Genomic DNA, 27,174 nt, shown 5'->3' with positions numbered 1-27,174 from the left:
GAAATGGATACATGCACAAACATACAAAAGTAGTAATGTTTTATGTAAGACTCAAAATCTCACAGGAAGCAATTCTTCCACTGAGAAGTGATGTACTGATTTCAGAACATTTATATAATGCTTTTTCAGTCTAAGTCAGCATCTTAAAGAGGCCTGCTGTAACAGTAATACAGAACATACTACTAACCAAAGCTACTGTCAGGGCAGTGATTAAACTAAGAAGTTAAACTACAGAGCTGAGTATTATTTAAAAGGTCCCAAGGAAGTGCACTGAATTCCTCAGTCTTCCCAAACCAGGGGTCAAAGTATACTTCAGAAGCCAGTGTTCCAGGAAAACAAATGTGATGCGACCATCCAAGGAGACTGTGCCTTCCTCTTCTTAAACTCAATCTTCTAGCTCTACTTTAATTTTTTTCTTTTTCTTCTTCTTCTTTTCTGTACTCTGAAAATCATAAGCATGGCTACAATGAACTTGGTGGTACATGAAATATACAGTTAGTCATTAATACTTTCAAAAAGCAACCAAAGGGGCTTCTTCCCTTTAGGGGAGATATGAGTAGGCACGCATGATCCTAGTCTATTTCTACATGCTAATCTCTTTCGACAGAGAAGCTCCAAGAACTGCAGGAATCCATGGTTACCATCGATATAACCCTAATGAAATGAGTCAGCAGCACTCGGCAATAGAAAGCTTTCATCTCTCAGCATTGTAACAGAACAAAGTCATTCTTCCTTAATTTATGCAGAGGATGTTCGCCTTAAGAAAGTCAGGCTCTTGTGGCATTTTTGAGGGGGAATTAAATGGAGACAAGATGCTCACCCACTGAAAGCTAACCACTGGGACTTCCTTTCCTTCCCATATAAAATAGCATTGCCTCCTCTGGACTGCTGTTGGCCTACCAAGAGTGCACACACAGGCCACTGTTGGGCCCATGACTCACAAGAACAGAAGATTAGCTCTCCACCAGACTCAATCCATCCTGACCTTGACAGATTCCAAGGAATGGAAAGTTGGGGGCTGTTGAAAAGAGACATGGCTGGAGGATACATGGAGGTCATTCTTTTCTGGTGATGGGATCAGCAGAATTCCATCAAATACTTATTGTGCAAGAGGGCTGCTCCTCTCCCTCTCTGCCACAGCAGATCCTGCAAAGCTTCTGTCTAGTCTGGAGGACTGTTAGTCTGCCAACTCCTGTGATTCAAAGTATCTGAATATCTAGTCAGTCTATATTTACCCAAAGCTCCAACTGCACTTGAGATTTCAGTGGATAAAAACTATTTAGGGCAGAAAGTGATGCAAAGATTTGGGTAATTTTTACATCTCAGGACTGGGTGTACATAAAGAGTAGAGCTAGCCCTCCCTAAGCCTAATCCTCAAAGTAGGGGTCTACCTGCTGAAAGAGACAGTTTCTCTGGCATTTTACCTCCATTACTGTGCTAGTCGACGGCTCCTCTTCCTCTTCTTCTACCAAAGCAGCCTCTTCCTGAGCTTTCTGTTTCTTCTCCTTTTTCTTCTTCTTCTTCTTGACATGTTCTCTGTCATCTTGCTCCTGATCCACCTCCTCTTCCGCCTCTTCTTCTATGGAAAAGAAATATGAAGACTGGGGTTGTCATTCAACAAAAGCACCCAGGAAACATTTTTAAACCACAGGGGCGTATAGGCTAATAAAAGCAAGAAAAATGTACCTATCAGTTCAGCAAAACTGAGGAAACCTATCAGGAGCCTTTCAAGTATAACTGAGAGCTCACATGCAACCTTTTGGGCTATATTGCACTGTCCTGGGCATGCATTCATCCACCTTTTAGTTTTGATGACACTCTTGTGCTTTTGCTGAGAAAGGCACAACTTCAGCTCTTTCACACTCCCCGCACCCAGAACTCTGGGCAAAGAACAGCACTTCCAAAACCAAGAAAAACAAATTACAAAACCGTGCTAAAAAAGATATTATGAAAAACGGCATCCAAAACTCCACCTGAAGAAGTCTTACAGCACTTTTGGCCAAGGTTTGGACACTGGCAGCTCCCCAAGGAAGAGAAAATTGTGGAGACTTCTGTGCTTATTGTACAGATGGTTGCTGGGGAGATGAAGAGCAGAGTGACCTGGGTCTCACTGCTCATCAGACATCCAGGAGTTTTTAAGGTACAGGAACTCAGGGTGGCACATGGTAGATATGTGACTATCCAGTGACTCCATCTGAAGAAAGGGTCATATGCTTTAAGAATCCTTTAAAAGAGGGAATATGGCAACTCCATCAAATGTGTGGGAAATTGCTGGTAGTTTTTTCCTCTATGCCAGGGCATTGATTTCCACTGCCCCTCATGCCATATTCAAGTGCTGAGCTATACATGTCATTCAGCCCTCTGGTTTAGCTTTTTCAGCTGGCCAAGAGCCCAGGTTCTCTGAGCAACGCACAAGATGCTGAAGACATAACAAGGAGATAAGGAGTAAGAGCAGCACATAATCCAACCACGATAAAGTCAGCAGCAAAGAACAGAAACATTTCCAGCACATAAAAGCATTGGAAAAGTAGCAGCAATCAAAGTGCAGTGATGTTATATCACTGGAAACAGCTCGTATTATGAGTGAGCCAATCAAGAGGCCTTAGCAGGTGCCAAAAACTCTAACATAGGTGCCACCCCCTCAGCACCCGCTTTGCTTCCTTTGACAGGGGCACGCCAAGCAATCAGGCGATGATCTTATTATCTCGGTAGGGAAATGTGGGAGGAGAGACTCTTTGATGCAGCCCCCCTTCTGGGCTTTTAAAGGTTAAAACTGGCATACATGCTGTGCTGAGAAGCCAGCAATGAGCCAGTGTCCCCAGGCTCCATGTCCGCCATGACAAATGCACCTGCTGCCTTGACATGCACACCTGCAGTAGTCACACCAGCCTCTAATAGAACCAGGGTGGGGAATCTCAGGCATGGATGCCATCAGCCCTCCTGGGACCCTAACCCGGCCTTGCAGGATTCCCACCACCTCCTTCAACCACCAATCCTATAAGCCTCTTTGTCAGCTTTGGCCCATCCAGTTCCTGTATTTTGGCTGTTCTGTTTCCTTTAGCCCCACCATTATGTGAACATGTCTCTTCCCCCAGCTTCTCCAGCACTGAATTCCACCCTGGGACTGAAAGAGGCCCCAATTTTCAGTAGGCAGGTGGGGAACTCCTCCTGTTGTTGCAGGTGCTGAGGTGCCAGCTGTGCCCTGTGCTATGATGGGCAACCATTTCAGCTGTACTTTGCAGCTCCCAATGCTTCTGAGTTGGTGGGGGGAGGCCCTTTGAGAAGTCCCGAAAGGGCTTGTGCTGGTCGCAACATGTTCATGTCCAAACAGAATGAGGACTGAGGCACACGGGAAGCCAGGGCTTTTTCCTGTCTTGGAAGAAAGCAAGCATGGCAGCCTGGAGGGCCTTCTTTCCAACTCACTGCTGCTTGCAAATGAAACCGAGAACACTGTGATTGTACACAGTGCAAGAAGTACTAATAAGAAAACCACAACGTTTCAATTGAAGCCAGCCACGCGTATTTCTTCACCGCTGGGGTTGCATGCACAGTGCAGGATATGGGATCTTAGCTTTTAATAAAATCTCAACCCTCCTGGCTGTGCAAACAGACTTGGAAGCTTCCATGCAGCCGCCGTGGGGGGGGGGGCTCAGAGGTCAATGGATGGCTCTAGTTGCAAGATCTGGGGGAAGGGGGGTTAAGTGTGCTGTGGAGCTCTTTGACTTGCCTCCTCAAGACTACCAGTATGTTCTGTGAAATAAGAAAACTGTGCATATTGACCACAAGGTGCACATTTGAACAGGCAGCAAAAACCAGCTTCCACTAGTGCAGATGTGGATAGCCTGGGCTTGCTTTCTTTAAAAGCATAAAGCATGTATAAGTGTGCAACATATCCTAGTGAACTAGATATTAAAGTGCATTCTTTTCTTAAAGCTTGTACTGGCAAAAGAAAGTCAAGCTTTTGTGTTGGATGTTTTGTTTTAAAGGCAGAAGCTGCTAACAGCCTAGTCTCACGCTCAAGGCCACACGGAGTATTTTCAAAATGTTTTCACTTAAAAGTTTCTTGTGCTGCTGTTACCTTGATCAGGCAAACGTGTACCAATACAAAGGAGATTAACAAAACAAAAACGTTCAGGCCTCAATGCCACGTTCGTCTCTGCTTAGCTTTCAAAAAGCAGCAAAGGGAGGCATTGAGAAAGCCTTCTCCTTAGACGGAGATGGTAAAATCATTCTACAGGAAAGCAGCAGGCTGCCACACAAACCACTTCATGGTCCTCTTAACAGACCACACTTTCTCACTGGTTCTTACGCTGTGCACAACCTGGATTTTAAAAAGAAGCAGCGATGTAAAACCACAATATGGGCACAGTTGCTGGAGTGCAATGCAAATCCTGTCTGGCACAGCCTGCTTCCGAAGAAACATACAAAAGATCAACCGCTGCAAATTTTATCTTGACTGATATAAGGGAGTGGGGAAGAGTAGCACCCAGAGGTGGGGCTGCGTAGCTAATGGAAGCCTCTTTGATGGAACGGAGGTGGAAGTTTCTCCTCCGGTCCCTGAAGTATCCCACACTATTTGAAGGGGTTCTTCAATTATCTGATCCACTACAGATTTAGGCTGGGGGGGCATGGGAGGGCAAAGCAGGGACTGACAGAAGTAAATTCCCTCTGCATTTCATTGACAGAGGCCCCTGGCAAGTCAAAGAGCCTTCCATCAGCACGGGGATGCCTTCTGATACAACCCAGGAGAGGGAACTCTTTTTAAGTACTGGTACTGGGCAGTTAGTGGAAAGATAAGGTAAAAAGTTCTAGTATTGAGGCTTTTAAAAGGACTGGGGAACCAACATACCCATTGAAAGCTCCGGGGAGATTTAATTGGTTGCTGGGTAGGGCAGCGGCAAGCACTTGAGCTTGTCCAACAGAAGAGAGCAATTCAAATGGGCCACAAAGGCCCTGGAAGTTGAGCCTACCCCTTATGGCTCCCGGAGGTGAGAGGCCCCAGTAACTAACCTTTGATTTCTACTACTTTAGCCTTCTTTGCTTTTGGCACCACTGTCTCATCTTCTTCCACCTCTTTTCTCTTTTTTGGGACCAGAGGGAGTGTGGACTCTCCAGAAGGGTCGTATGTCTTCACTTCACTGGAATGAAAAAATTTGTCACAAACTTGTCTGGCAAGTGCCCCGGCATTTCCAAAGCGGGTGGCCAACCTCTTCCAGCGCAAGGGTTGAATTCCCCTTCAGAGAAGTTCCTGTGGGCTGCAGCCCAGCGAGGGCAGAACCAAGAAATACATCAGATACCAACATGTAGGAGCCCAACACTCTTTCCTGCCGAGCGCACCAGTGTTCAGAACCGTCATACTGAAGCTGCTAAATGACGGATGCTTGGGAGAAGCAAGGGAATGGGGCATGGTCATCTGGGGAGTCCTGGAAACTCAATTTGGCCCACAGTCTAAAATGCAGTGGAGGGGCTGAGGATCTGAAGATCCCACTGATTTCACATCATGTCTCTTTCAATATTTCTGTAGCACTACCAGCTTGGCACAGAAGCAGCACTGTTTTTCCCAAGGGTGTCCTTATGTCACAGAAGACAGGTAGGAGTCCTGGGAGTTATGTTTCAACCATTGGAAAGGCCCCAGGATGGGGAAGGTTGGGTAGAAGGATGGGGTGGCCAAGGACCAATACACCAATTCAGGAGCAATGTCTGTCTTGGAAGCACGGAGGGCTTTTTTCCATTTAAAATGAGTGTGCTTGCAATCATGGTTTCAGGTCACCAAAGCCAGGGGGAGGGAGGCGCTCCAAGCTCATTTTTTAAAAACTGACTTTCCCAAGCCTGACTGCTTGACCTTAAAAACAGATGAGCAATATATGAGCAATCCACAGCTGCACTGGGCCAGGCATTCACCCTAGTCTAGTGTTCCATTTGGGACAGTCGCCAGCCCATAACCTGGACAGGAAGTCAGTCGGAGCACCCACAGGCCCACTGCCTGAGAAAACAGAGCTCCTGCTTCCCCACAAAGGGCTGCAAATGATCTCTCTCGGCAATACTGATGATGGGGAAGCCTCCTCTGCCACCCCTGAAGGCAGCAGGCCAGCTCAGGGGGCACAGGGTAGGCCTCCTGGCAAACCCAGCTCTCTCCTCCAGCACTGTGCTGTTGCCTCCCAGCATCTACCGCCAGGGGAGACCACCTCACTCAGTGTAATGGCACAGCCAGTCCTAACCACCCTCTTTTGTCCTCAGCACCTGGCATGTGGAAGAGCTGCCACCTCTGAAAATGGATCTCCTGTCTGGAGAAAGATTGGCATGAATTGGGATATAAGGGACTGTATTGTTTATTTGTGTCATTTCTATGCCACCCAATAGCCAAAGCCCTCTGGGATTCCAGGGCTCTCCATGGCTAGAAAACATGCTGCTGCAACTGTCCAAACGGGTCGCTGGCTGTACCCACAAATGGTCAGTTTCATACCAGCATTTCCTCACAGATCAGAATCCAGTGGCAGCTCACACATAAAGGAAACTGTCCTGGGTGAATTGCCTGATTCTTATTAGGAAACAAGCGTAGTTCCTGGACGGTGTGTTGGTTACCAAATCCAACAGGCAACAAGGAAAACACCCAGATCAAGAATTGGGCACATCTGGAATTCTGAGGGGTGTTGTCAGCACTCCCAAAATGGCTGCCATGGGAAGCAAGTCATGACCACATCACAAAATGAACTCCATGACATGACCACTCACATCCATTTTCCAAAATGTGGGACTAAAAGCAATACACACATACACACAACTTCTGTATAGCCTGAAGTAAACATATAACTTCTGTATAGCTGGAAGTGCCTGATCCTGCCTCATCTTGGAAGCTAAGCAGGGTTAGACCTGGTTAAATCTGGATGGGAGACTTGAGTGTATGATTCTATCATTATTATTGCAAACTGCCCAGAAAGCTTCAGCTCCTGGTGGTATAGAAAAGTACATAACAACCACCACCCCACAGAGGTGGAATCCGAGCTCCAAATCACCAAGCCCCTCTTCTGGCCCCAAATACAGATGGTGCTGGAGGGCAGTCATTTGCTTGACAGCAAGCTCCCAGTGGAAAAGGGCATCCTTAAAAAGCCCTTAAGAAATAAAGCAAAAGGCAGGAGGCAGAGGAAGCTGGCACACACCAGAAATGGCATCTGCGAGCACACCAGTGTTCAGAACTATCATACCAAAGACCCCAGGCCTTAAGCTCTTTCTCCCCTCTGCCCTCGGCCTGTTGCATAAAACAGAACAGCAGGCATTATCCGTTCTAGCAGAATATCAGCAACTCTTGACTCAGACACTGTTGGAGAGATATTTATCCACCCAGCTCTACATACACCAAAAGCAAGCACGGTAGGTAGCACTCGGGATACTTGCACTGGCCCAAACGAGCATTTGCCTTAGCCCAGCAAACTTAAAACTTGAGTACTTGAGCAGAAAACAAACAAAACCTACAAGTGGGTCAAGTGAACACACAGTTACCCACCTCTTGTGCTGATATTTGTCTGCTCTGGCCAAGGCTTTTCCTGTGCCACTTATCCGTCTTATCTAAGGGAAGAAAAGTCACAGCTATGAAAAACAAACAACTCACAGTAATTATTATCAAAAACTGTCACAACCAGCACAGCCCTTGAAAAAGATTAAAATTGAGTATGGGAGTGCACATGGGAAAAACAGAAAGAAATGAGAGCAATTTCCTAATGTCTGGGTAACAAAATGCTTCCCACCCACAGGGGTGAAGAAATAAACATTGGGTTAAATCAGCCTTCCCCAACATGGCACCCTCCAGGTGTTTGGACTAGACCTTGGTGGCTGGGGCTGATGGAAGTTAAGAGTTCAAAACATCTGGAGGGCAAGTTGAGGAAGGTCAGGTTAAGCAAAGTTTTGCAGTACTGGCAACTTGTTTCAGACTGATCAGCCTTTTGTGTCAATTTCTACAGGAGGCCAGTTCTGAATCCCTGAAGAAAACTGCTTGATCTTGAGTCTGCACAGCTGAAGACCAAGCGGCTTGGTCAGGCAGCTGTAGTTATTGAGTAAATGAAGATGTCCATGCTATACAAGAGAGAAAAGCCCACCAGCTTCCTACGTGAAACTTGAAAGGTTTGCCACCCAACCATCAGATGTAAAGCCACAGTCATACACCATGCTGAAGAACTCTGCTGGCCCAGCTGCAGCGCATTCAGTCCCTCTCCCTCAGTTCTCTGCACCACAATCTTTTCCACCTACCTGCAGTAGCCCAGTGTCTGGCGGTCCCCCTCATGCCACACCCAAGTGGAAGCCATTTTGGAACTCGATGTGGCAAGTAGTCCCTCCATACCATCCCCTCCCAAATTCTGCTTAGGGTGCCAGTCATTCAGTAAACCTCTACACTGGGTCTAATTCCAGGATTCTGGCATAAGGCCACATCCCAGCTCCATAACCTTCCCACCTACAATTAACCACGAACTCTCAGTGGCCCAGCTTGCACCATGGCCAATCCCCTGCTGATCCACTCATATAGAAAAGGCATTTCTTCTCATGCCAGAGAGCTTTTCCTGGCATACCTCCCCTTGCTTCTGTACAATACAGGAAGTAAAGCATGCTGCATCTTGCTACCAGCTGCAAAATCAGACCTACTGGAAGGCAACTGAGAAGCAACGGCTTCAGTGACTCGCTCCACCAGCTAGTGGCCGATGAGAGGCAGCTGCCTTACAGAGGTGTGATGGACTGTACCACCATCATCTCCAAACACACCCACAGGTATCCAAGGAAGGAAGGAAGGAAGTCAGAGCCAGTGTGGTGTAGTGGTGAAGGGCATGGGACTGGGACTCAGACGATCTGGTTCTAGTCCCCGCTCAGCCATGGAGCCAACTGGGTGACTTTGGGCCAGCCACAGACTCTCAGCCCAACCTCCCTCACAGGGTTGTTGTTGTGGGGATAAGATGGAGGAGGAGAATGATGTAAGCTGCCTTGAGCCCTTTATAGGAAAAAGGCAGGCTATAAATTGAAAAATAAATACAAATAAATAAGTAAATAAGTAAGTCAGGGGTGCCTAGCGTGGGAATGCAAGCAAATCCCTCCCCACTTTCTGGTTTGCATTTTCAATAAAAGGCAGCCCACAAGTATCCCAATAAGTAATCAGTCACCAGACTGGGAAATAGCCTGGTGACTGACTTACCCCTTTTTCCTCCAAGTGCCGCAGCCTTGTTTCCACTTTCAGTCTGTTCTCAGCCCCCATCTCTGCGCTGGTGCTCTCCCCAAGTGCATCGTAGCGAATTGTCAAGGCTGTCTTTGCGGCCAGCATCCGCGAAATCTGGCAGGAATCCAAGTTAATATGCCTCAGTGAAACTCAGTACAGGCTGATCATGTCATGCTAGTGCAAGGAAGAGCCAGAGAAGCTCAGACAGTAATTTAGGCAAAAACAGCAGTATTCCTCTTAAAGCTTCATCAAACAGTCTCTAGGATTTCGAGGCAAATATGTTTTCAACTAGTATTACAGAATAAGTTCTCTATTTGTTCAAATATGGAGTGCTTCACCCATTGGCCTCAACAAGAAAAAATAATTACAGACTGAAAAGTACACAGACGTAGCATATTTAACCATTTTTACATCAAGTTCTTTAAAAAAATAAGAAATGTGCATAATAAGATTCCCACTTGTCCTTGCAGTAGGTCTACTACTTGCATTTCCTCATACAAGCAGTCCCTGGGTTAAGAATGAGTTCCGCTCCTGAGAAAACCACCATTAATCTTTCCGTCAAATTTGCAAGTGAGTTGGGTCATGTATAGTCAGCTCTCCACTCGCCAGGGTTAGGGGTGGAGGACCCCCATGCGAGTGGAAATACCTCTAGCCCTCCCAAACTCACCAGCACTTCCTTTTTGCAGCAAGGAAATGTCAGAACATTTTCCCCTTATGGATGGGCGGGGCAGGAAGGCCTGCTTTGGATGTCTCCCTCTCCCTTCCCACTTCCACTCTATGGTGATGACGATTTTCCACAATAATTTTCTAAAATTAATAGGCTTTATGGCAGGTCGTTTGTACCTTGGGAATGGCCTGCACTATTTTTGTAGCTCTGATGCCACAAAAACCCAGATTTTGTTATGCATCACCACTGGCTGCCTTTATAAAAGGTGAAGCCATCTGTTGATAAGCTATCTCAAAGTGTAGCAGAGCCACTGGGGCACAAGAGACCTGAACTGGCTGCACATGCCAAGTTCCCCAGCCAGCTATACCTCCAAGCAACAAGCCTTCAGTCATCCAGGTGGAACTTCTGCAGCTGACTACACGCCCACTGCTCTCATCAACCCAGCCAGATCCGGGAGGGAGGGAGGGAGGCGCTCAGGCAGTGCTGCTGCCTGGTTCAGGTGATCATTCCCCATGTATGGCCTACTTCAGGCTTCAGGATTAGAGGCCGTGGCCTGTTCCATTTCTAGCACTAGCTCTGGGTTTATACAGCAGCACAGAAATCCTGGATTGCACCAGCTGGCTGCATGTGGGAATGTTCAGATGAAGAAGGTGGAGCTCCCTGAGGCAGAATACATTTGCGACAGGATGGTGCTCAAGAGGCTTGAGAAACAATAGACAAACTGAACAAGTGTCACTGAAAACTGAGTGGAGCCTTCAAGCCAGGGTGGGCAATGCTACTTCCGAGAATTGTTTGCAAAGGTTCTTCACATAAAGAAACAGAAGGGATCCAGGGTGGCCATTTTATCCCTTTTCGTGCTCCACTGTGACAAGCCAATTTCTGACCCTGCTGATGTCCCACAGCCACTCCAAGTGTCTTTTTAAAAATTTGACATGGTGTGGCAGTGGGGAGGCATAGCCTAATCTTAACATCCTGAAGAGGCTCGCTCTCCTCTAAAAGCCTCGTTTCCATCGCTGTCCATTCTTCCTCACAGCAAAGAGACACCTCACAGGCTTTCTCACAAGAGCTCCCACATCATGGCTGCTTCGGAACAGGCATACTGGAAAACATTTTAGGACAGCTCACCTTCCCTTTGTTTTTCGCTGTTGTCTGCCCCACGAGAGAAGCGTGATAAATCAGACCAAACTTGGGCGTATCACGTTTTGTCTTCAGTGCTCTAAAGAGGGCTTTTTCTGCGCCAAGAATCTGAACTGTTGATGCAGGGTGCTTGGCCAGATTCAGCAGGGAGCCTGAGTAGAAGAGTTGCAGCAGGAGTAGATAAGAACAAAGAGCCTCTGAGAAATAGGCCCTGACAAGGAACTGAGCTCTGTGGTTGCATATAACTTAATATAGCAAAACAATGCCCAGGATGGACTGCAGAGCTCTAGCAAGTGAACCAATCAGAAGGTAATACTGTAAGGATACAATCCTGTGCATGTTGAGACAGAGAAAACGTCCCCCGAAAAGTCCACGCTGGCTGGTGATCACTAGTAATTGTGGGACTTTTTTCTGACTAAGCACATGTAGAATTGCATCCCAAGTAGCAGATGCAACTTCTGGGAATGGGGAGCAACCAAACAAGCCCAGCTTCCTTTACACCTCATCACAAGACATAAGCAACTTATTTACTATTTTGACATACCACTTGCTACAGCAGTGTGAAGCAGCTGACAGAAAGTGTGATGCCACCCAAACCAAAATAGACAGCACACTAGATAGCACCGTGGGAAGCCCATCAAACTGGACACGCTATTGTGGATTGGCTGGCCAGTTTTGGGGAGAGGTGGGTCTTGAAGAGCAACCTGCACATGAGAACTGCGCAGGTCCGTCCAAAGGCAGCTGGCAACATGTTCTCAACAGACAGTAGGGTCACACGAAATGCTCTAAGGCAAGAGCTCCCAAAGTGAACGTCCCAGACAAGTACCCAAGGTAACCCCTCAAACCATCCTTCCCCAATCTGGCACCCTATTGATGTTTCAGACTCCAACACCCATCACCCCAGCCAGCGTGATCAATGGTCAGGATGATGGAGGAGAGCGCAGGGCTTAGGAAGTGTCTCAGAAGAGGTAGTGACTACAGTTGCCTTCACATTCCAAGCGGAAATCAGGCAAACTTCAGAGTGCAATCATCACAGACTACTTCTAGGCACCTGCCGGTGTTGACACAATCCTGAACTACAGCAATACCAAGAGGGTCACCCTCAGTGGAGCAGGTCCTACCCCAGCCTTCCTGAACCTCAAGGTGAGCTGGGCTGCCAATCCCATCCTTTGTCACGCGAGCTGGGGACACTCTGCTGCCCAACATGCCTGGAGGACACCAGGTTTGCCAAGCAGGACCAGTCCCTTCACCAACACCCTGTCAACGATATAAGGTGGAGGACGGAGCCTGTTTATGTTCCCCCAGCCAACCCAGAGCACACTCAGCCTGGCAGCTGAGCCTACCTGCGTGAGCGATAAGCCTGGCTCCAACCAGCTCTCCCACCATGACCGTGAGGTTCGGTGCAATGGCCATCATTCTGTTCTTCAGATAATCATACAGCTGGGCACGATAGTCTGAGATCTCAATCACCTAGAAGAAGGAAAGAGCGAGGCTGGTCAAGCCCTGCTCAGGAAAGTTGCCGCAAGCCAAGCAGTTACAAATGAGGCAGGCACTTGTGCTTGTTTAGCTAATCTTATTATTTCTATTATTTGTAAATTGCTTTTCTGACAGAAATCCTGCCACAGTAGAGGCACAAACGAACAAGTCACAACACAGCAGCCCAGAAATGCAAGGGTAAAAATCTGCTCGTGTCTCAAAGGAGAATTTTGGAATCCCACATGAAAAGCCCACTGAACTCGTCCGGGGTGGTCCTGTGATCCTTGCCACATCCCACTGAGCCCCACTGGGGCAGGGCCTCCTTCCACAGCATAAATATTGTTGGGTGAGGGCCCCATCCAGACAACTTCCTTCCTTCAGTTTAGTTCTTAAGTGACTCATTTGGCCACAGCTGAAGCACTGGGTCTCAACTCAAGAGCCTCACTCCAGGTCTCTACTTCCCACAGACCTTATACGGTGGTACCTTGGCTCACAAACTTAATCCGTTCCACGACTCTGGTTGTGACCCAAGTCAAATTTCCCCATAAGATTCAATGTACATAAGGTTAATCCATTCTGGCCCCTCCAAATGTGGTTGTGAGCCAATTTTTGGTCGCGAGCCAAGTCAAATTTCCCCATAAGGTTCTATGTAAATAAGGTTAATCTGTTCTGTAGCTATTTTTTAATCAGAAAAATGTGAAACAAAGTGACAAAGAACAGCAAAGTATTGTATTTTGTGGAGAACACTAACCTAGGTGGGGGGGGGGAGATTATTGTTTTGTGGGAGAGTCCCCCTCCAGGGGTTTCCTCTCTTCTTTGTCTCTTAGCTGCAGGGTCAATTTTGGTGAAAAATCTGTCCATAAGTCACTTGTTTTTCATTGCGCTGCATAACCCTCCAGAAATGGGAAATGTTATCGTTCATCAGATTTAACACTCTGTTTGTTACAGTTATGTTGGGGTGGTGCTTCTCAAAAAATCCTGGCACGGGTGCACTCCTGCAGGAAAGACGGGCGCAATCTCGGCCATCTCCCCCCCTCCCCACAACCAGCACAAACGTGGTCATCTCCCCCCCCCCCCCATGATGACCACTATCACAGTTGTGTTCGTGCAGGGACATGCGTGATCACGGGCGCACTCCTGCAGGAAAGACGGACGCAGCACAGCACAGCCTTTCCTGCACGAACGCGACTGGGACTGTGGCCATCTCCCCATGAGGGGAGGGGGGGAGATGGCGGCGATCGCGGCCGCTACCCAATGCGGAGTTCACAACCGAAGTCAAAATTTTCATGAAATTTTTGTTCACGACCCAATTTGGTCGTGAACCAAGGCGTTCGTGAACAAAAATTTCATGAAAATTTTGACTTCGGTTGTGAACTCCGCATTGAGTGGCAGCCACGATCGCGGCCATCTCTCCCTCCCCAATGGGGAGATGGTCACGATAGTGCTGGGGTCGGGGGGGAGATGGCCGATATTGCACCCGCCTTTCCTGCAGGAGCGCAACCACGATCTTGGCCATCTCTCCCACCCCCCGCATGATTGCACCCGTCTCCTCCCTGAGCACACCCATGTTCACACCCGTCTCTCTCCCCAGCGCGCCAGGATGACAGGTGCGTGCAGGGATGACGGGCATGATCACGTTCATGCGGGAGGGGCGGGGAGATGACCGTGCTCATGTTCGGGGGAGGGTGGAAAGATGGCCGCGATCTTTGTTGCTCTTTGTCACTTTGCTTTACCTTTTAAAGGTAAAACTATTTAAAAAAATAGTTACAGAACAGATTAACCTTATTTACATTGAACCTTATGGGGAAATTTGACTTGGCTCATGACCAATTTGGGTCACGACCAAAGTCCTGGAACGGATTGAGTTCATGAGCCAAGGTTTCACTGCACTAGTCTTTCAACGTGGATGTAAGGAACTTAAGTGCAAGTTCTGCAGGAAGTCCACGTTGAGCGCCTGTTCTCCTGGCAATGCAGCAGTCTAACCATGAAGATACCATTCCAATTTCTTAAGCTATGTTCCGGCCCTGCTTCCATAGATCTCAGCAGAGGAGAACCATCCTGTATGGTCAAGTTCTCATGCTGAGGACTCTCCCGGTTCCCCTATGTTAGCTGTTTGAGATGGCATCAGAAGAGGTAGTGACTGTGCAGCCCTCATGCTTCAGACATCAGGAAAGCATCTTCACAGGAATCATCACTGCCATCAAGATCGTCCCCCTGAAAGCCCCTCCTAAAAACAGCTTCCTTCAAACTGATCCCGGAATGGTCAGCTCCACAAATGTTTGACCACCAGCCCAGCACTGGATTGTCTAATTAAATCCTAGCTCAGTAATGCACAATATGAACTAATTTTTCTGCCCATGCATGCTGCCCAGCACCTCTCTGCCCACAGCACAAGCAATCAAGCCACAAAACTGCTCGCTGCAGCTTCTTGCATCATTTGGTCTGCAGCAAGGTGCGTAGCTTCAGGAAGTGCTGGAATATTCAAACAAAGCCAATCAGCTGCTTCTAGATCAGGATTTTCCCCCATCATGCAGTCCCTCTCCCTGGAATTAGCTGCAGTGCCCAGATGTCGCCGTCTTCCACTTGCAACCCTCCCCCACGTTTCGCAACAGTTTGGCCATCTTTTCTCTTACAGTGAAGAATACATGAAGGAAACAAGGCCAGAAGAGCTGCACAATGCCCCCGGACCATTCTATCTAGAAACACCCCACAATCCTGGCTTGTTGCAAAGTCAGTAAACACAGTCACCCTGTTGAGATGGACCAGGCAACTGTGGTTACTTAAGAGGTGCAATCACAGCTCCTGTAAAGTAATGAGAAATGGGAGGGCGTTATATACATAGGAAAGGCTCATTTAGCTGGGGTACGAAGGCTCAAACAGGCTCCATCCAGTCAGACTGGAGTGCTTCAGATTTAAAACGCATCCAACTTCACGAGTGGCCTTTAGGGTGTTTTAAAGGGATTGTGAAAGGGTTATAAATGACACAGGACATGACCTTTCTCATGCAATCCTTTAAAAAAACCAGCTATGGATTGCCAGATTGGCATTTTCCCCTTTCCTACACCGTCACCTGGTCACAGAGGTGCTGTATGTTGCTGATGTCTTCTTCCGACACTTCAGTCCCCATGGAGATCTCAGCAGCTGCTTTCACCTCCTCTTCAACTTCCTCAGGAAGGACTTCAGACAGATCAGAACAGGAAAAGTTTTTTCTGTCTCCTGGGGTGACAAATACAAAACAGGAATAAGGCCAAACAGCAACAAAAATGAAGTTTTAAACAAGCCAGAAGCTTCCCTTTGTGACCCCATGCACATCCTGCATGAGGTCAGGCGTGAAAGGGACACACAGAGAACAGGCAGATTTTTCACTGCTTTAAAGACTTGTTTGAATGCTTCTGGCACAGACTGCTTTTTCTCTTAATTACATGAGAAAATGCTACACTTTCATTGCCATAAAACAAGCCACTGCACAACATGGGAAAATGCAGGCAGAATTGATACTGCGACTTTCGATAGCATTGGCCATGGTATCCTTCTGGATAGGCTGGTTGAGTTGGGAGTAGGAGGTACTGCTTTGCAGTGGTTCTGCTCCTAGCTGACCAGCCGATTCCAGAAGGTGGTGCTGGGGGATTATCGCTCTGTGCCATGGCAATTATGCCATGGAGTACCACAGGGCTCTGTCTTATCCCCCATGCTCTTCAACTTCTACATGAAACTTCTGGGGGAGGTAATCAGGAGGTGGGGACTGATGTGTCATCAATATGCAGATGACACTCAGCAATACCTCTCTTTTTCATCAAACCCAGGTGAGGCAGTGGCCTCTCTGAATCAGTGTCTGGGGCTGGTAATGAACTGGATGAGGGCCAATAAACAGACTGAATCCAGATAAGACACAGGCACTGCTGGTAGGAGGCTTGTTGGGAAATTTTCGAACTGTCCTGGATGGGACTGCACTCTCGCGAAAGGGCAGAGTTCGTAGTTTGGGAGTGTTCCTGAATTATCACTGGAGTCACAGGTGGACTCGTTGAGTAAGAGCACCTTCTATCAGCACAGGCTGATTTACCACCTACAAGCAAAGCCTAGCAACAGTGATCGAGAATTTGGTAACCTCTCATTTGGACTGCTGAAATACACCCATCATGGGGCTGCCTTTGAAAACAGTCTGGAGACTTCTGGATTGGCCTACATCAGGGGTCCTCAAACCTTTTCACCAGGGGGCCAGCTGAAAGGTGCCGGTGCTGGGCATGGGCCAGAAAGGCGGTGCGAGTGGGGTGTGCAGGTGCTGAAGTGGGGGAGCAGGGAGCGCAGGCGAGGCAAGGCAGGGGTGGGCACGGTGGGCATGTGATGCAGCGGCTTGCTCGCTTGCAAATCGGTTTCTCCAAGCGAGTCCAAACCAATCTCCTCGTGAGCAAGCCGCCGCCACCTCCCCACGGAGGGGGATGAGGCGGGCAGCGGCATGCACGTGCGGCATGTTGAAAACCTCCGAGGTGGGCCAGATAAATGCCCATGGCAGGCAGGATTCAGCACCGGGCCATAGTTTGAGGACCCATGGCCTACGGTACATGAACACATCTCACCAGTCCTCTTAAACTGCAGTGGTTACCAGTTGAAGACCAGGCCCTAACAACACTAATATTTAAAGCCCTAAATGCTTTGGGGCCAGGTTTACTGCCATCTTCCCGTATGTACTCACCCAGAGCTGGAGGTCATCATTCGAGGTGCTTCTCAGGGAGCCCCCTCTAAAGGAAGTAAAGAGGGTGGGTACTAGGGGAAGGGTCTTTTTGGTTGTGACACCTGGATATGGAACCAGCTCCATAAAGTGGTGTGCCTGGTGCCTGCTCTGTATTCCTTTTGGTGGCACCAAAAACCTTTCATTTACCCAATATTTTAACAAGTAAAATTTTTATCCACATTTTTATACTGTATTTTATCTCAGAATGGGTTTTTAGGGTAGGGATATTGCTGCTATGCCTCCGGAATGATCTGGGTGCGGTTGCTGTGAGTTTGCGGTGGGCATACTGTGGGTGTGATATTTTTCTCTGATTTGCTATTTTTGTGAATGTGTATGTTATTGTTGTTTAATGCTGTAAACCATCCAAGGAGCCTTTGTTTTTGTTGATGGATGGTATACAAAGGTCTAAATATAATTAATTAATTGAAAAGCATTACATTGGCAGACAAACTACCCAAATAGTTGATGGCTACACGAGGCAAACAGAAAATGGGTAATTTCATGGAAATAGGACACAGTTTTATAAACAGGCTACAATGCAGCCAGGCACCTTTAGCTGAAACCACGTCTGTCCACCGGCACAGCTCATTTTATGCCTTGTACTTTGTGTGTTTATGATCTGCCCACAAGTGCACCTCAATAAAACCCATGGCAGCAAAGCCTCCATGTACTTCCTAATTGAGCTACAGGGCTTAGCGTGACTCACCAATTTTCCGTACACATTTACAGTATGTTAGATTGTCTGTGATAATTTTGCCCAGTTCAGGAAAATGCCAGCCGTACCATTCTCTACAGCGCATGATATAATTATTCAGTTCTTTGTCCAAGTCATCAAGAAGGGCTGGTGGGAACAAAAATAATAAAGTGTTAGTTGGGGCCCCCTTTAGATATGCCCCCCCTTGAGAATATCCCCAGAAAGAGGAATCTTAGAGCTGTGGCCAATATATGTCATGTAATTTGAACCACTATGCCAATAGACTAGGCAATTAAAGGTGTCAGAGGATTTCAAAGAAGCAACAGACCTTACAGAAGGAGCTCTAGCTATGTCAGAATACTTTTGCTTAATTATATCTAGTAGGCACAATGAAGTAGCAGCCTTTACTACAGGTATTAGGATTATTAGTACATTTATACCCCACTTTTCCTCCTCTTGTGAGGAATCCAAGGTGGCTTACATAGCTGTCTTATCCTCACAACAACCCTGTTGGGTTAGGCCAGTAAGCTGACTGGGCCAAAGTCCAGCTCCACGGCTGCCTGGGGACTGGAACCTGTGTCTCCCAAGCCCCATCCAGCACTGAAGCTTGCATACCACACTGCCTGAAGAAGGCAGGCAAACACTGCATTCTTCATTCTCCAGAACGTATTTTATTTATTTAAATTTTTTCTAGCGATGTCCAACGAACTACAACCACTATCAATTTCATTTTCTGACCAGAGGACAGGCATGGCCCTCGCCATAGTGCCCGAGTGTTACTCCCATCCATCCCCCCCCTCCTGCATGCGTTAGCAAAGCTGTGGTCACATGCCCAAGCAGACGTGCCCCGCATGCCGCTCACACAGTCAGTGTCCCTATCAACAGAGGCAGGTGGCCAGCCAGCCACAGCCCTGCATCTTGCCTGAGATCTCACCCCAAGAGATGAAGGTACATGAAGTGCCCGTGTCCTAGGACACTTTTAAACTCCAGAGAACCCAGCTGCTGGCAACAAGCACTGCCTGCCAGCAGGACTATTAAGAATGTTTTAAATGGGAAACTGGCACACTACACATTGAAGCACTGGTTTCCTGCACCATCTTTTTACTTGGGTTTGTAAAAAATGCTTTTATGTTTTGGATCTCAGACCACGTTTCTGCCTTGCCCTCAGGTTCTTGGCCAAGTAGCCTCTTCTGAAAGGTTTACTGCTTTGTTTTTTCTGGAAATGAGTGTTCGGCACCAGCTGTGCACATCATGGCAGCCACTCCCTGAATGGGCAGCAACCCCTCTGCATGTGTCCTCTCATCCAAATGGCTGGTTCTCACAGACGGGCTGCCAAGATTCTGGCCTGCATATTCAGGTGCAGCTTTACTTAATGCTTGCCCTATTTTTAATACAATGGTTTCTCTCCTTTAAAAAAAAAAAAAAATCTGGGTCCTATAATGGTTATAGGGTTGGGCCCTTGTCTCCCCACCTCCAATGTGGATTTTTTCTCGCTTCTATATAACACTCAAACTGAGGGTCATTCCATGAAGCTCAGCAGTGGGAGGTTTAGCACAGAAAAAAGAACTTCTTCACCCAGTATGTAGTTAAACTATGGGATCTACTGCCACAGGAAGTGGAAACTGCCAATCTGGAGGGCTTTAAAAAGGGATGAGACACATTCACGAGGGGGAAGGCTGTTAGTGGCTACTCCCCTTGCTGGCCATGTGCTGCCTCCCTCACCAGAAGCAGCCTGCCTGTGTGCATGAGTTGCTGAGGAGCTCGGGCAGGAGGAGCTCTTGCACCCACCCTGCTTGAGCGGTCCTGTAGGGATTGCCAGTGTGTGTATGGTGTGCTGGACTGAATGGACTTTTGGTCTGGTTTAGCATGGCTTTTCTTATGTAGGGTTCTGAACCTTTACAAGAGTTAACAAAACTAAAAAAGCTTTCCCTACTGGCAGGCTGCAGTGCACATCTATGAATCCCAATACGAAGAATTTAAAAAAGTGAACAAGCATTTGCATTGTCACTGAGGTAGTTAACTTTGGATCATACTCACAGATTGCTTGGACGATCATGGTATCCACTTTGTCTGGGCTGAACTTCAGCTTGTATCGAGAAAGGCTGAAAACAGACATACAGAAGTAAGCAATATGATACCCAGTCTGGTAACACACTTGCTTCTCTTCCCTCCAACCAAGAGAGGCACTATTTACTGCAGGGGAAGGATGTCTTTTCCCATTGTGTTTTGTACATCAGTGGGTCCAGCTGAACATCTGTGTAGGCTGGTTTGCAGAATCAAGCCTCCCACTGTGGTTTATGTAATCCATGGCCCCCTTTAGGGTTAATTCATGGTTTAAGCAAAAAATGGTTTAACCCTCAAAAAACTCAAGTACTGCTGGATCCAGGCGACATGACGCAGCAGCTACTTGAACATTCAAAAGCTGCCCAGCACACATGGTGCTGTGATCACTTCAACCAGGTCTATACACTTAAATTGCAAAATTCTAGATCCAATTACAAAGGGGTAGAACTGTGTAATTATTTGTCACAAAAGCAGCTGAAATGGGGCATTCCAAAATAGATGCAGATCACTTTATTTAGGAAAATACAGGCAGGCCCCTGCAAAATGCAACCAAAAGACAGGACCTCTTCTGGCCAGTAACTGACCATGTTCTCAGCTGCATGTGCAGTGTACAATGGAATTTACAAACAGGCAACATAACCTTGTAACATGGATTACTATGAATGGAAATCCAAGGCTAACGAGCAGGCAGAGCATCAGACTGGAACATGGACAAGAAATGACCTGAATGCCAGCCCCTGAGATCTAACTGTTAATGACTGTCCACTGGATTGGTGCAGTCTTCATTCTATACACACTATTTTTCAGACAAATCTTGATGGCATGTTTAAAAGCTTTTTGGATAAGTATAAGAGCACACTTATTTTAGAAGCACTTTTACAATGTTAAGTCTTGCACCAGCACAGAAAGCTACTGGTTGAAGGTGCAGCAAAGTTTGGGCCTCCATTGTGTTTGCTGTGTAATTCTCCCTGGAAGCACAAGTGTTTGAAACTTAGCCATGCATCCCCCTGTGAAGCAATCCCACAGAATCCCAAAGGTCACCACTAGGTGCTGTGATTAGGCCCTCGTGCCTAAGCTTACAACCCACTTCACTTACGCAGCACCCTGAAGAACACAGACATACAACTGTCTTGCCTTGCCTCCCTCAACCAGGGTGCCTCCCTCAATACGTGTTGGATTACAATGTCAAATTTCCCATCCCCATCCCAAGCATAACAGTATCTCTAGGCAGGGACACTCCACTTGTACACAAGCCATGCTGGCTGAAATTACTGAAGTGGCAGTCGACCAGTTTGGTGAGTGGATGACATACAGCAAAGAAATGAATGGACTGGAGCTGGAAAAAGTGACATATTACCTGTGTGCCAGTCCTAAACACATAGCTGCCATCTCCCGTGATGGAAGACCGGTGATAAGCCCTTCCATCTGGGAGCGAATGCCTCTCATCAGTTCCGTGACCATTGGACTGTGGATACAACTTAAGTTCAGCTTATCCTGCAGAGAATTGGAGATACGCATCCTGATGAAAAGGGTGGACAATGTTACTGCAGCAGCAAAGATATCTGTGTTCAGAGTCCCACGTGAAACAAATTTAAGGTTTTCCAAGGGTGGCAAAACCAACAAGCAGATCTAGCAAGTCCCAGCTAGGATTACCTAGCTTATCTAAGTATTCTGGCAATTTCATTAAGTCAGCAGACCATCTCAGATATGCCACAGAATTAGATCCAAAAGAACTAAGTTTAGTGTTTCTTGCATCTCATATTGACAATAAATACAAAGCTTTCCCTGGCAATGTTTTTATATATTCCCATGCTTCTGAACTAAAATTCCACAAGAAACAAGAAATCCAAAAGACAATCCTGAAAAATGTGCTACCAGTAATCTATACTTATAAACATTATCATAGGTGCTTATTAAAACATCAAGATCCTATATCTGAATGTGCTTGTTTTCCTCTTCCCTCCCTATTCATTTTCCTTTGATACAACATCCAGAAGATTATGAGCAAAGATCATCCTGCTTTTTAGCCTTGTGCAGCATCTAGAACTGCTCTATTCTTACAAATGACTAAATCTGGATTCTACCCAATGATGATGATGAGGTAGATGAGTCCCAGCACACCAGCAGTTGTACAGAAGAGCCTAAAATCCACCACAGGCTAAGGCTTTATGCACCACTCAGTTCAAGATGCAGGGAAAAGTTCACTTCTGGATGATGATGAGATCAATACTAATAATTTTTGCAACCCCACTCCCACCTATTGAGCTGTAACCATTGCCAAAGGTCTCCAAGCACATAATCTCAGAGTAAGCCCTCCCACCTAGGGCACATAAAATATCAGGGCTTACCTTGATCACACCTCCGAGTTTGGCATCTGCTACAGCCAACTGTTCATGGGCATCTTTGGCTACTATCTTCTTTAAGATTTTCTTCAAGTTTTTGCTAATCTTGCCTTCCACCAGGGCTGTGGATGCTTTGAGGAGAGAAAAGAATATTGCAAAAAGTCTTTACATTCTTTTCACATTCCTTGTTAAGGAAAACATAATGTGGAACAAAATAAGGTACTGCGCGGCCGTTGCTGGACATTTATTTCCATCTGTTGTCTCAGTGGTAGTGACGAAAACTTAACATGCAATCACAGAGATTCAGTTTCATGAAGAATGCATCATTGACAACAGTTGGGCCATGAATATTTTACTCTCTTTCAGCCTCCCCTAGCCAGATTCAATAACAACTCTCATCACCCTTAGCCAGCAACACTGGGTTGCAGGACACCATGTTGCACCATCCCACTCAGATGGCTGTCCAGAAGAGAGTGGGAAAATCCCCCTGGATCTCATCCCTTCTTATCTCCCACAGGCCCTCTCCCCACATATCCCAAATCTGTTCTGCAAGTGAGTCCCTCCTGCTGGCAGGACGCTGCCACTGGATGCAACCCCAAAACCGAGCCAGCTACATTCCTTGCCCGTGTATTCCTGAGCCCCATTTCACAGGAAAACTTTTTAACACTTAAAGCCTGAAACAGTCTGTGGCCAAGTTACTGCTCTCAACCCCTCACCACACCTACACTGGGAGGTCCTCTTCTGAAGCCCTCCTTGCATACCTGCCCCCCCAAAAGCAATAAGGCTGGCAAGGACAAGGGCAGGGGATTTTTTTTAGCAATGCTGCCTGCCCACTGCCTCCTGCAGTGCTGCAGGCCCCTTCACCACCACCCTGTAGGAAAGCCACACAAATATATCCTTCCTCAATGGATTACTTTTACATTGCTTTCCTCAGCATTGAGTGAAACTACTTTTAGATGTTACCCCTAAGAAATGTGAACACTTGCATTTCAGTTTAACCCGTTGGTTCTTATTTCCTATGTGTATTTCAAAACGTTGTGTTTGATAGTTTACAGACTACTAGAAGTCAGCAAATAGGGTTTTTCCCTTAAAGCAGGGTGGGAGCCTCAGCCTGGGAGGCCAAATCCCAATTTCTTGTGGTCTCAATGCAGACCCTTGGCTTTAGTTCCCCAGATAGCTACCTTCCTTTCCCTAGCACTACCCTTTTTGCCAATCACATTTAAGCTAAAATATGTTGGGCCTTTTATATGCTCAGCCCTATCTACAAGAATGTAGTCTCTGAGAATTTATCTGAAAAGAATTCAGCCCCTGAGCAGAAAGAGTGTGTCTCAACGGCAGCCTAAAAGATTTAAAAAAGTAATAACAGTACATTTTAACTCTCAAGTTACCTGCAAGAGCTTCTGTTGTATCTTGAAACTTCTCAAAGTGTTTCAGTTTCACGCTAGAGAAAAAAAATCACACACTACTGGTAAGAACATGAGAAACTAAGTGACTATTACTGTCTACAAAAACGCAAGGCACTAGATAATGTGAGATACACTGGTAGTGTTTGGTTTTCCCAAAATCTGCAGCTGTTTAACCAAAAAAAATGGTCCACCAGGTCAATGTCCCTTCTATGGGAGGACAGAAAAATGATACCTATTAAGACTGAAAGACTAATAGCTCCCCTTCTTCCAAGCCACGTTTCAAATATTCAGGTGTGTTTTGTAGCTAGGAACACACACATGTTCCTGGAATTCTTTAGCTCATGTTCAGCAATGAACTCAACCAGGTAGCCTCAGGCAAGTTCTTTCTTTCAGCTCTAGCCACCCATAAGTAAAATGGAGATAACAACAACCTATCTTACAGAACCATGTGTAACAATTACCAAGACAATGGAGCACTCTAGGAATATAGGAAACATACTATGTAAGTATTAGTTATCAGCAGGGTCTAGTTTATTATTTAAGACTATTTATTATGCCATTTCTGCATACTTAACCTGCCTCACACAATTGAGTATAACATTTCTGGTTTGACAGCTAACCCCATTTTGGAGTAACTTGTCCTTCAAGCTTAATGACATAACAAGCCTTTCCCCTCCAACCAAGCTCTCTCTGACACGGCTGCATGGCAGGATCCAACCTAGCATTTTTGTAGCTAGAAGACTAGGCCCTCCCTTCAGTGGTCAGCAAACTATGTTATTACAAGAACTTTCTAATTCTACAAAAACTTGCTTACACTTTATTCGCTTTTTCAGGAGTTTCAAATTCTTTCCATAAGCTATCAATTTCTTGGAGCTTCTTCTCATCCAAAACCTGTAGCAGGCAGACAGTAAAGCTAATTAAACACAAATAACATCCAGCCCGCCTCCACCCGCCAAATAAAAATGAACAAAGATTTGAGTTTTCACTAGGTAAGCACATGAGCCAATGCAGACTCCATCACACCCACCACCTTTTTCTCAGCCTTCAACTGGGAATATGTGCTACTGAATTGTTTATTTGAAAGGAATGTTTTGACAAAGTTCAGTCATAGAACTCCCAGCATTCCTCAGGCAACACTGCAGAATCAGGAATGCTGAGAGTTGTAAGTCTAAAAATCCATAGGGTCTTGTCCATAGAATTCAGCTAATCTGATATTCCAGATCTTTTAACCAGCCTTCCTGGCAAAGAGAAAACTGGCCACCAGCACCCCTTTCCCAACCCGTCAAGCATCACTTTTCAAGTCGATAGCAACCACATACTGCTGTGCTAAGGACAACACACGTGGCAATGCGCTGCCCGCTTGGAAAAGCTATACAGAAATACGGTAATCGTCACCACGATGCCCCGCACATTACTAGCAAGACGCGGGACACAGCTTGAACATGCCGGGCAGGGGGCAGTTTAATTCTTTCTCAATTTTCGCGGTAAAAAACTAAGATCCCCGCCAGGAAGCGATGCAGTCGGGGAAGAGCTTTGCCACTTGCGCGGGCTTCAACAGAGGTGGGGGGCGCCCCTGGTCCCCATGCGCCCGCCTTTCCGCGCCTCTCTCCTCGCCCCCCCCCCCATCACACTTGCGCCGCTCGCAGCGCAGCGCAGCGCAGCGCAGCGCAGCCCTGCCCGACGGGGCAGCACGTGGCTGCCCCACTCGCGGTGCCGCGCTCACCTTGAATATGGCATACCCCGCCGCGGTCTCGAACAGGACGAGCATGGCGATGGCGGCGCGGGCCGAGCAGGAGAGCGCGGGAAGGGCAAGCACCGCTGCACCCAATCTCGCAGCGCCTCCACCACGAGGCCGGAAGGGCGCCTTGGCCCGCAGCGCGGAAGCGATTCGCGGGGCCTTCTGGGAAAGCGGAAGGGGACGAGCGGAGGCCGTTTCCGACGTGTTTCCGCGCTGGAATCCCGGCTCACGTTTCGCCATATGCGGGGCAGGATCTGTGGGAACGAGTCTTTTTCGCTCCCCGATAAGAACTGTTGCATTTCAGTAAAAAAAGTTTTTCATCTGAAAAAGTTTCCTCCTTCTGGAGTGAGGGAAAAGTTATAAGCGTGGGGCGGAAGCGGCTCATCCAGTGAGCGAACAAACTTGGAAGCGGAGACTAGAGGGCATGCTTCTTTCAACCCCTAAAATGGAAAATGATTTTTCCTAGGCTGGTTTATTTTATGTGAGTGTTCAGCGTTAATACTGGATCCTTCACCTGCTCTTCTACGCAAAGGGTGGATGGTAACCTTGAGAGATGAGAACCAAAAGTGAGCACTGTGCGGAGCATTGCAGGGCGGCAGTTTAAACGTCCTTGTACTCAGAAAAGCAATTCTTACCATCCCACCTCACTGCCTTGCCATAAACACAGCAAAAGATGCCTCGGTGTTTGGTGGTGAAGACCAGATGACCCCACCCCATTAGTGGGTAACTGTCAAAGTGTAATCTCTGTTTTATAGGCTTGCTAAAGTGCCTCCCTAACCCTGTAAGTTCACACATGTAACCTTTTTGTTTACTTAACTTGGCCAGCCTGTTCAAGGTAACTAGTTTAGAAGGCCTGTCAAAGGCATCTAATTAGAGTGAAATGTAACTTTTCTTTATGGTGCTGTGACGTATCCAATCACTTTCCTATCCATATCAAAGTATCCAATCACCTTCCTGTGTATTGTATTCACTCCCCTTTTGTGTATTCTATATAACCCTAAGGAAATTAACATGAGGTGTTCCTTCTTAAGCTCCCATGGATTCATGCATTCAATTGTAAATACACCTATTTGCCCTGACAAGAAACTGATTTCCGAGCCTCTGAATTGCGGATCGGTGTGACAGTCTTCTTTGGCAAAGGACAAGGAATGGTATTATTATGAAAGGCAATGCTGGAAAGAAGGCGGCACAGTAGTTAGGTACAAAATGTGGTATTAAGTAGAACAGCTGCTCATTCTGAGGGGTTTTGCAGCTTTCTTCAACACGGTAGCCTTCGGAGGCATTTGGACCGCAACTCCCAGAGTTCCCACCCAGCAGGACCTTTGACTGGGAATTCTGGGTGTTGCAGTCCAAACATATCTGGGAGGCACAGGGTTAGGGAAGGGTGGATTTTGCATCGTGTTCCCCCCACCCCACGAGAGAGATGTGTTCTTATCCTTCTGGGTCCTGCTTGTGGGCTTCTCGTAACCATCTCCTTGGCTGCTTGCCAGATTAACGTGTTCAGGTAGATAGCCTAGTTTGGTAAATTAGTACTAATTTAAATTTAATTTAAATACATGTTTGCTATACCCCATTTTATAACATGGATCTAAATCTTTGTCTTGTTTTTTAAATAAATGTTTAACATTGCATTAAGTACAGCACAAGCAAATCCACCTATGAGCTCATGATTGTCAAAGACGGCAGTCATATGCGGATTGATTTGGGAGTAAGACCTTTTGAATACGG

The 27,174-nt window shown here is 46.9% G+C and overlaps 1 protein-coding gene and 3 non-coding genes across 5 annotated transcripts; all 4 read right to left on the bottom strand.

The window, feature by feature from the left end:
• Positions 1-22: 22 nt before the first annotated feature.
• NOP58 (NOP58 ribonucleoprotein) lies at positions 23-25,555 on the bottom strand. Of its 2 annotated transcripts, XM_044431948.1 has the most exons (15): positions 25,432-25,555; positions 24,523-24,599; positions 23,691-23,743; positions 22,309-22,433; positions 21,318-21,454; positions 19,934-19,998; positions 17,909-18,043; positions 15,544-15,689; positions 12,341-12,467; positions 10,986-11,149; positions 9,173-9,307; positions 7,502-7,563; positions 5,011-5,138; positions 1,425-1,579; positions 23-442 (listed from the first exon to the last, which is right to left on the bottom strand). In XM_044431948.1, the coding sequence occupies exons 1-15, from the start codon at positions 25,474-25,476 to the stop codon at positions 386-388; spliced, it is 1,611 nt and encodes a 536-aa protein (XP_044287883.1). In that variant the 5' UTR covers positions 25,477-25,555; the 3' UTR covers positions 23-385. The 2 variants fall into 2 exon arrangements, with proteins under 2 accessions (XP_044287883.1, XP_044287884.1); XM_044431949.1 differs by lacking the exons at positions 23,691-23,743; positions 24,523-24,599; positions 25,432-25,555 and having other exon boundaries at positions 21,318-21,479; positions 22,309-22,403.
• Positions 11,952-12,038, bottom strand: LOC123024443. The gene has a single exon (XR_006414924.1). It is a non-coding gene; the product is annotated as a small nucleolar RNA SNORD11 (small nucleolar RNA).
• Positions 14,590-14,676, bottom strand: LOC123024444. The gene has a single exon (XR_006414925.1). It is a non-coding gene; the product is annotated as a small nucleolar RNA SNORD11B (small nucleolar RNA).
• LOC123024448 lies at positions 22,553-22,642 on the bottom strand. The gene has a single exon (XR_006414929.1). It is a non-coding gene; the product is annotated as a small nucleolar RNA SNORD70 (small nucleolar RNA).
• Positions 25,556-27,174: the final 1,619 nt, after the last annotated feature.

Source organism: Varanus komodoensis, unplaced genomic scaffold, assembly GCF_004798865.1.
Source record: "Varanus komodoensis strain SLA01 unplaced genomic scaffold, ASM479886v1 scaffold23, whole genome shotgun sequence".
In the NCBI taxonomy this organism is placed as follows: Eukaryota; Metazoa; Chordata; class Lepidosauria; order Squamata; family Varanidae; genus Varanus; species Varanus komodoensis.
This window is presented reverse-complemented; position numbering and strand designations above follow the sequence as displayed.

Excerpts from the sequence above, each read along its gene's own strand:
- NOP58 (XM_044431948.1), bottom strand. The coding sequence starts at position 25,476 with ATGCTCGTCCTGTTCGAGACCGCGGCGGGGTATGCCATATTCAAG. Across the intron at positions 15,690-17,908 it reads TAAATGTGTACGGAAAATTG|GAGACAGAAAAAACTTTTCC; the intron begins GTGAGTCACGCT and ends TTGTCACCCCAG. Across the intron at positions 11,150-12,340 it reads CAGGCTTATCGCTCACGCAG|GCTCCCTGCTGAATCTGGCC; the intron begins GTAGGCTCAGCT and ends TCTTCTACTCAG.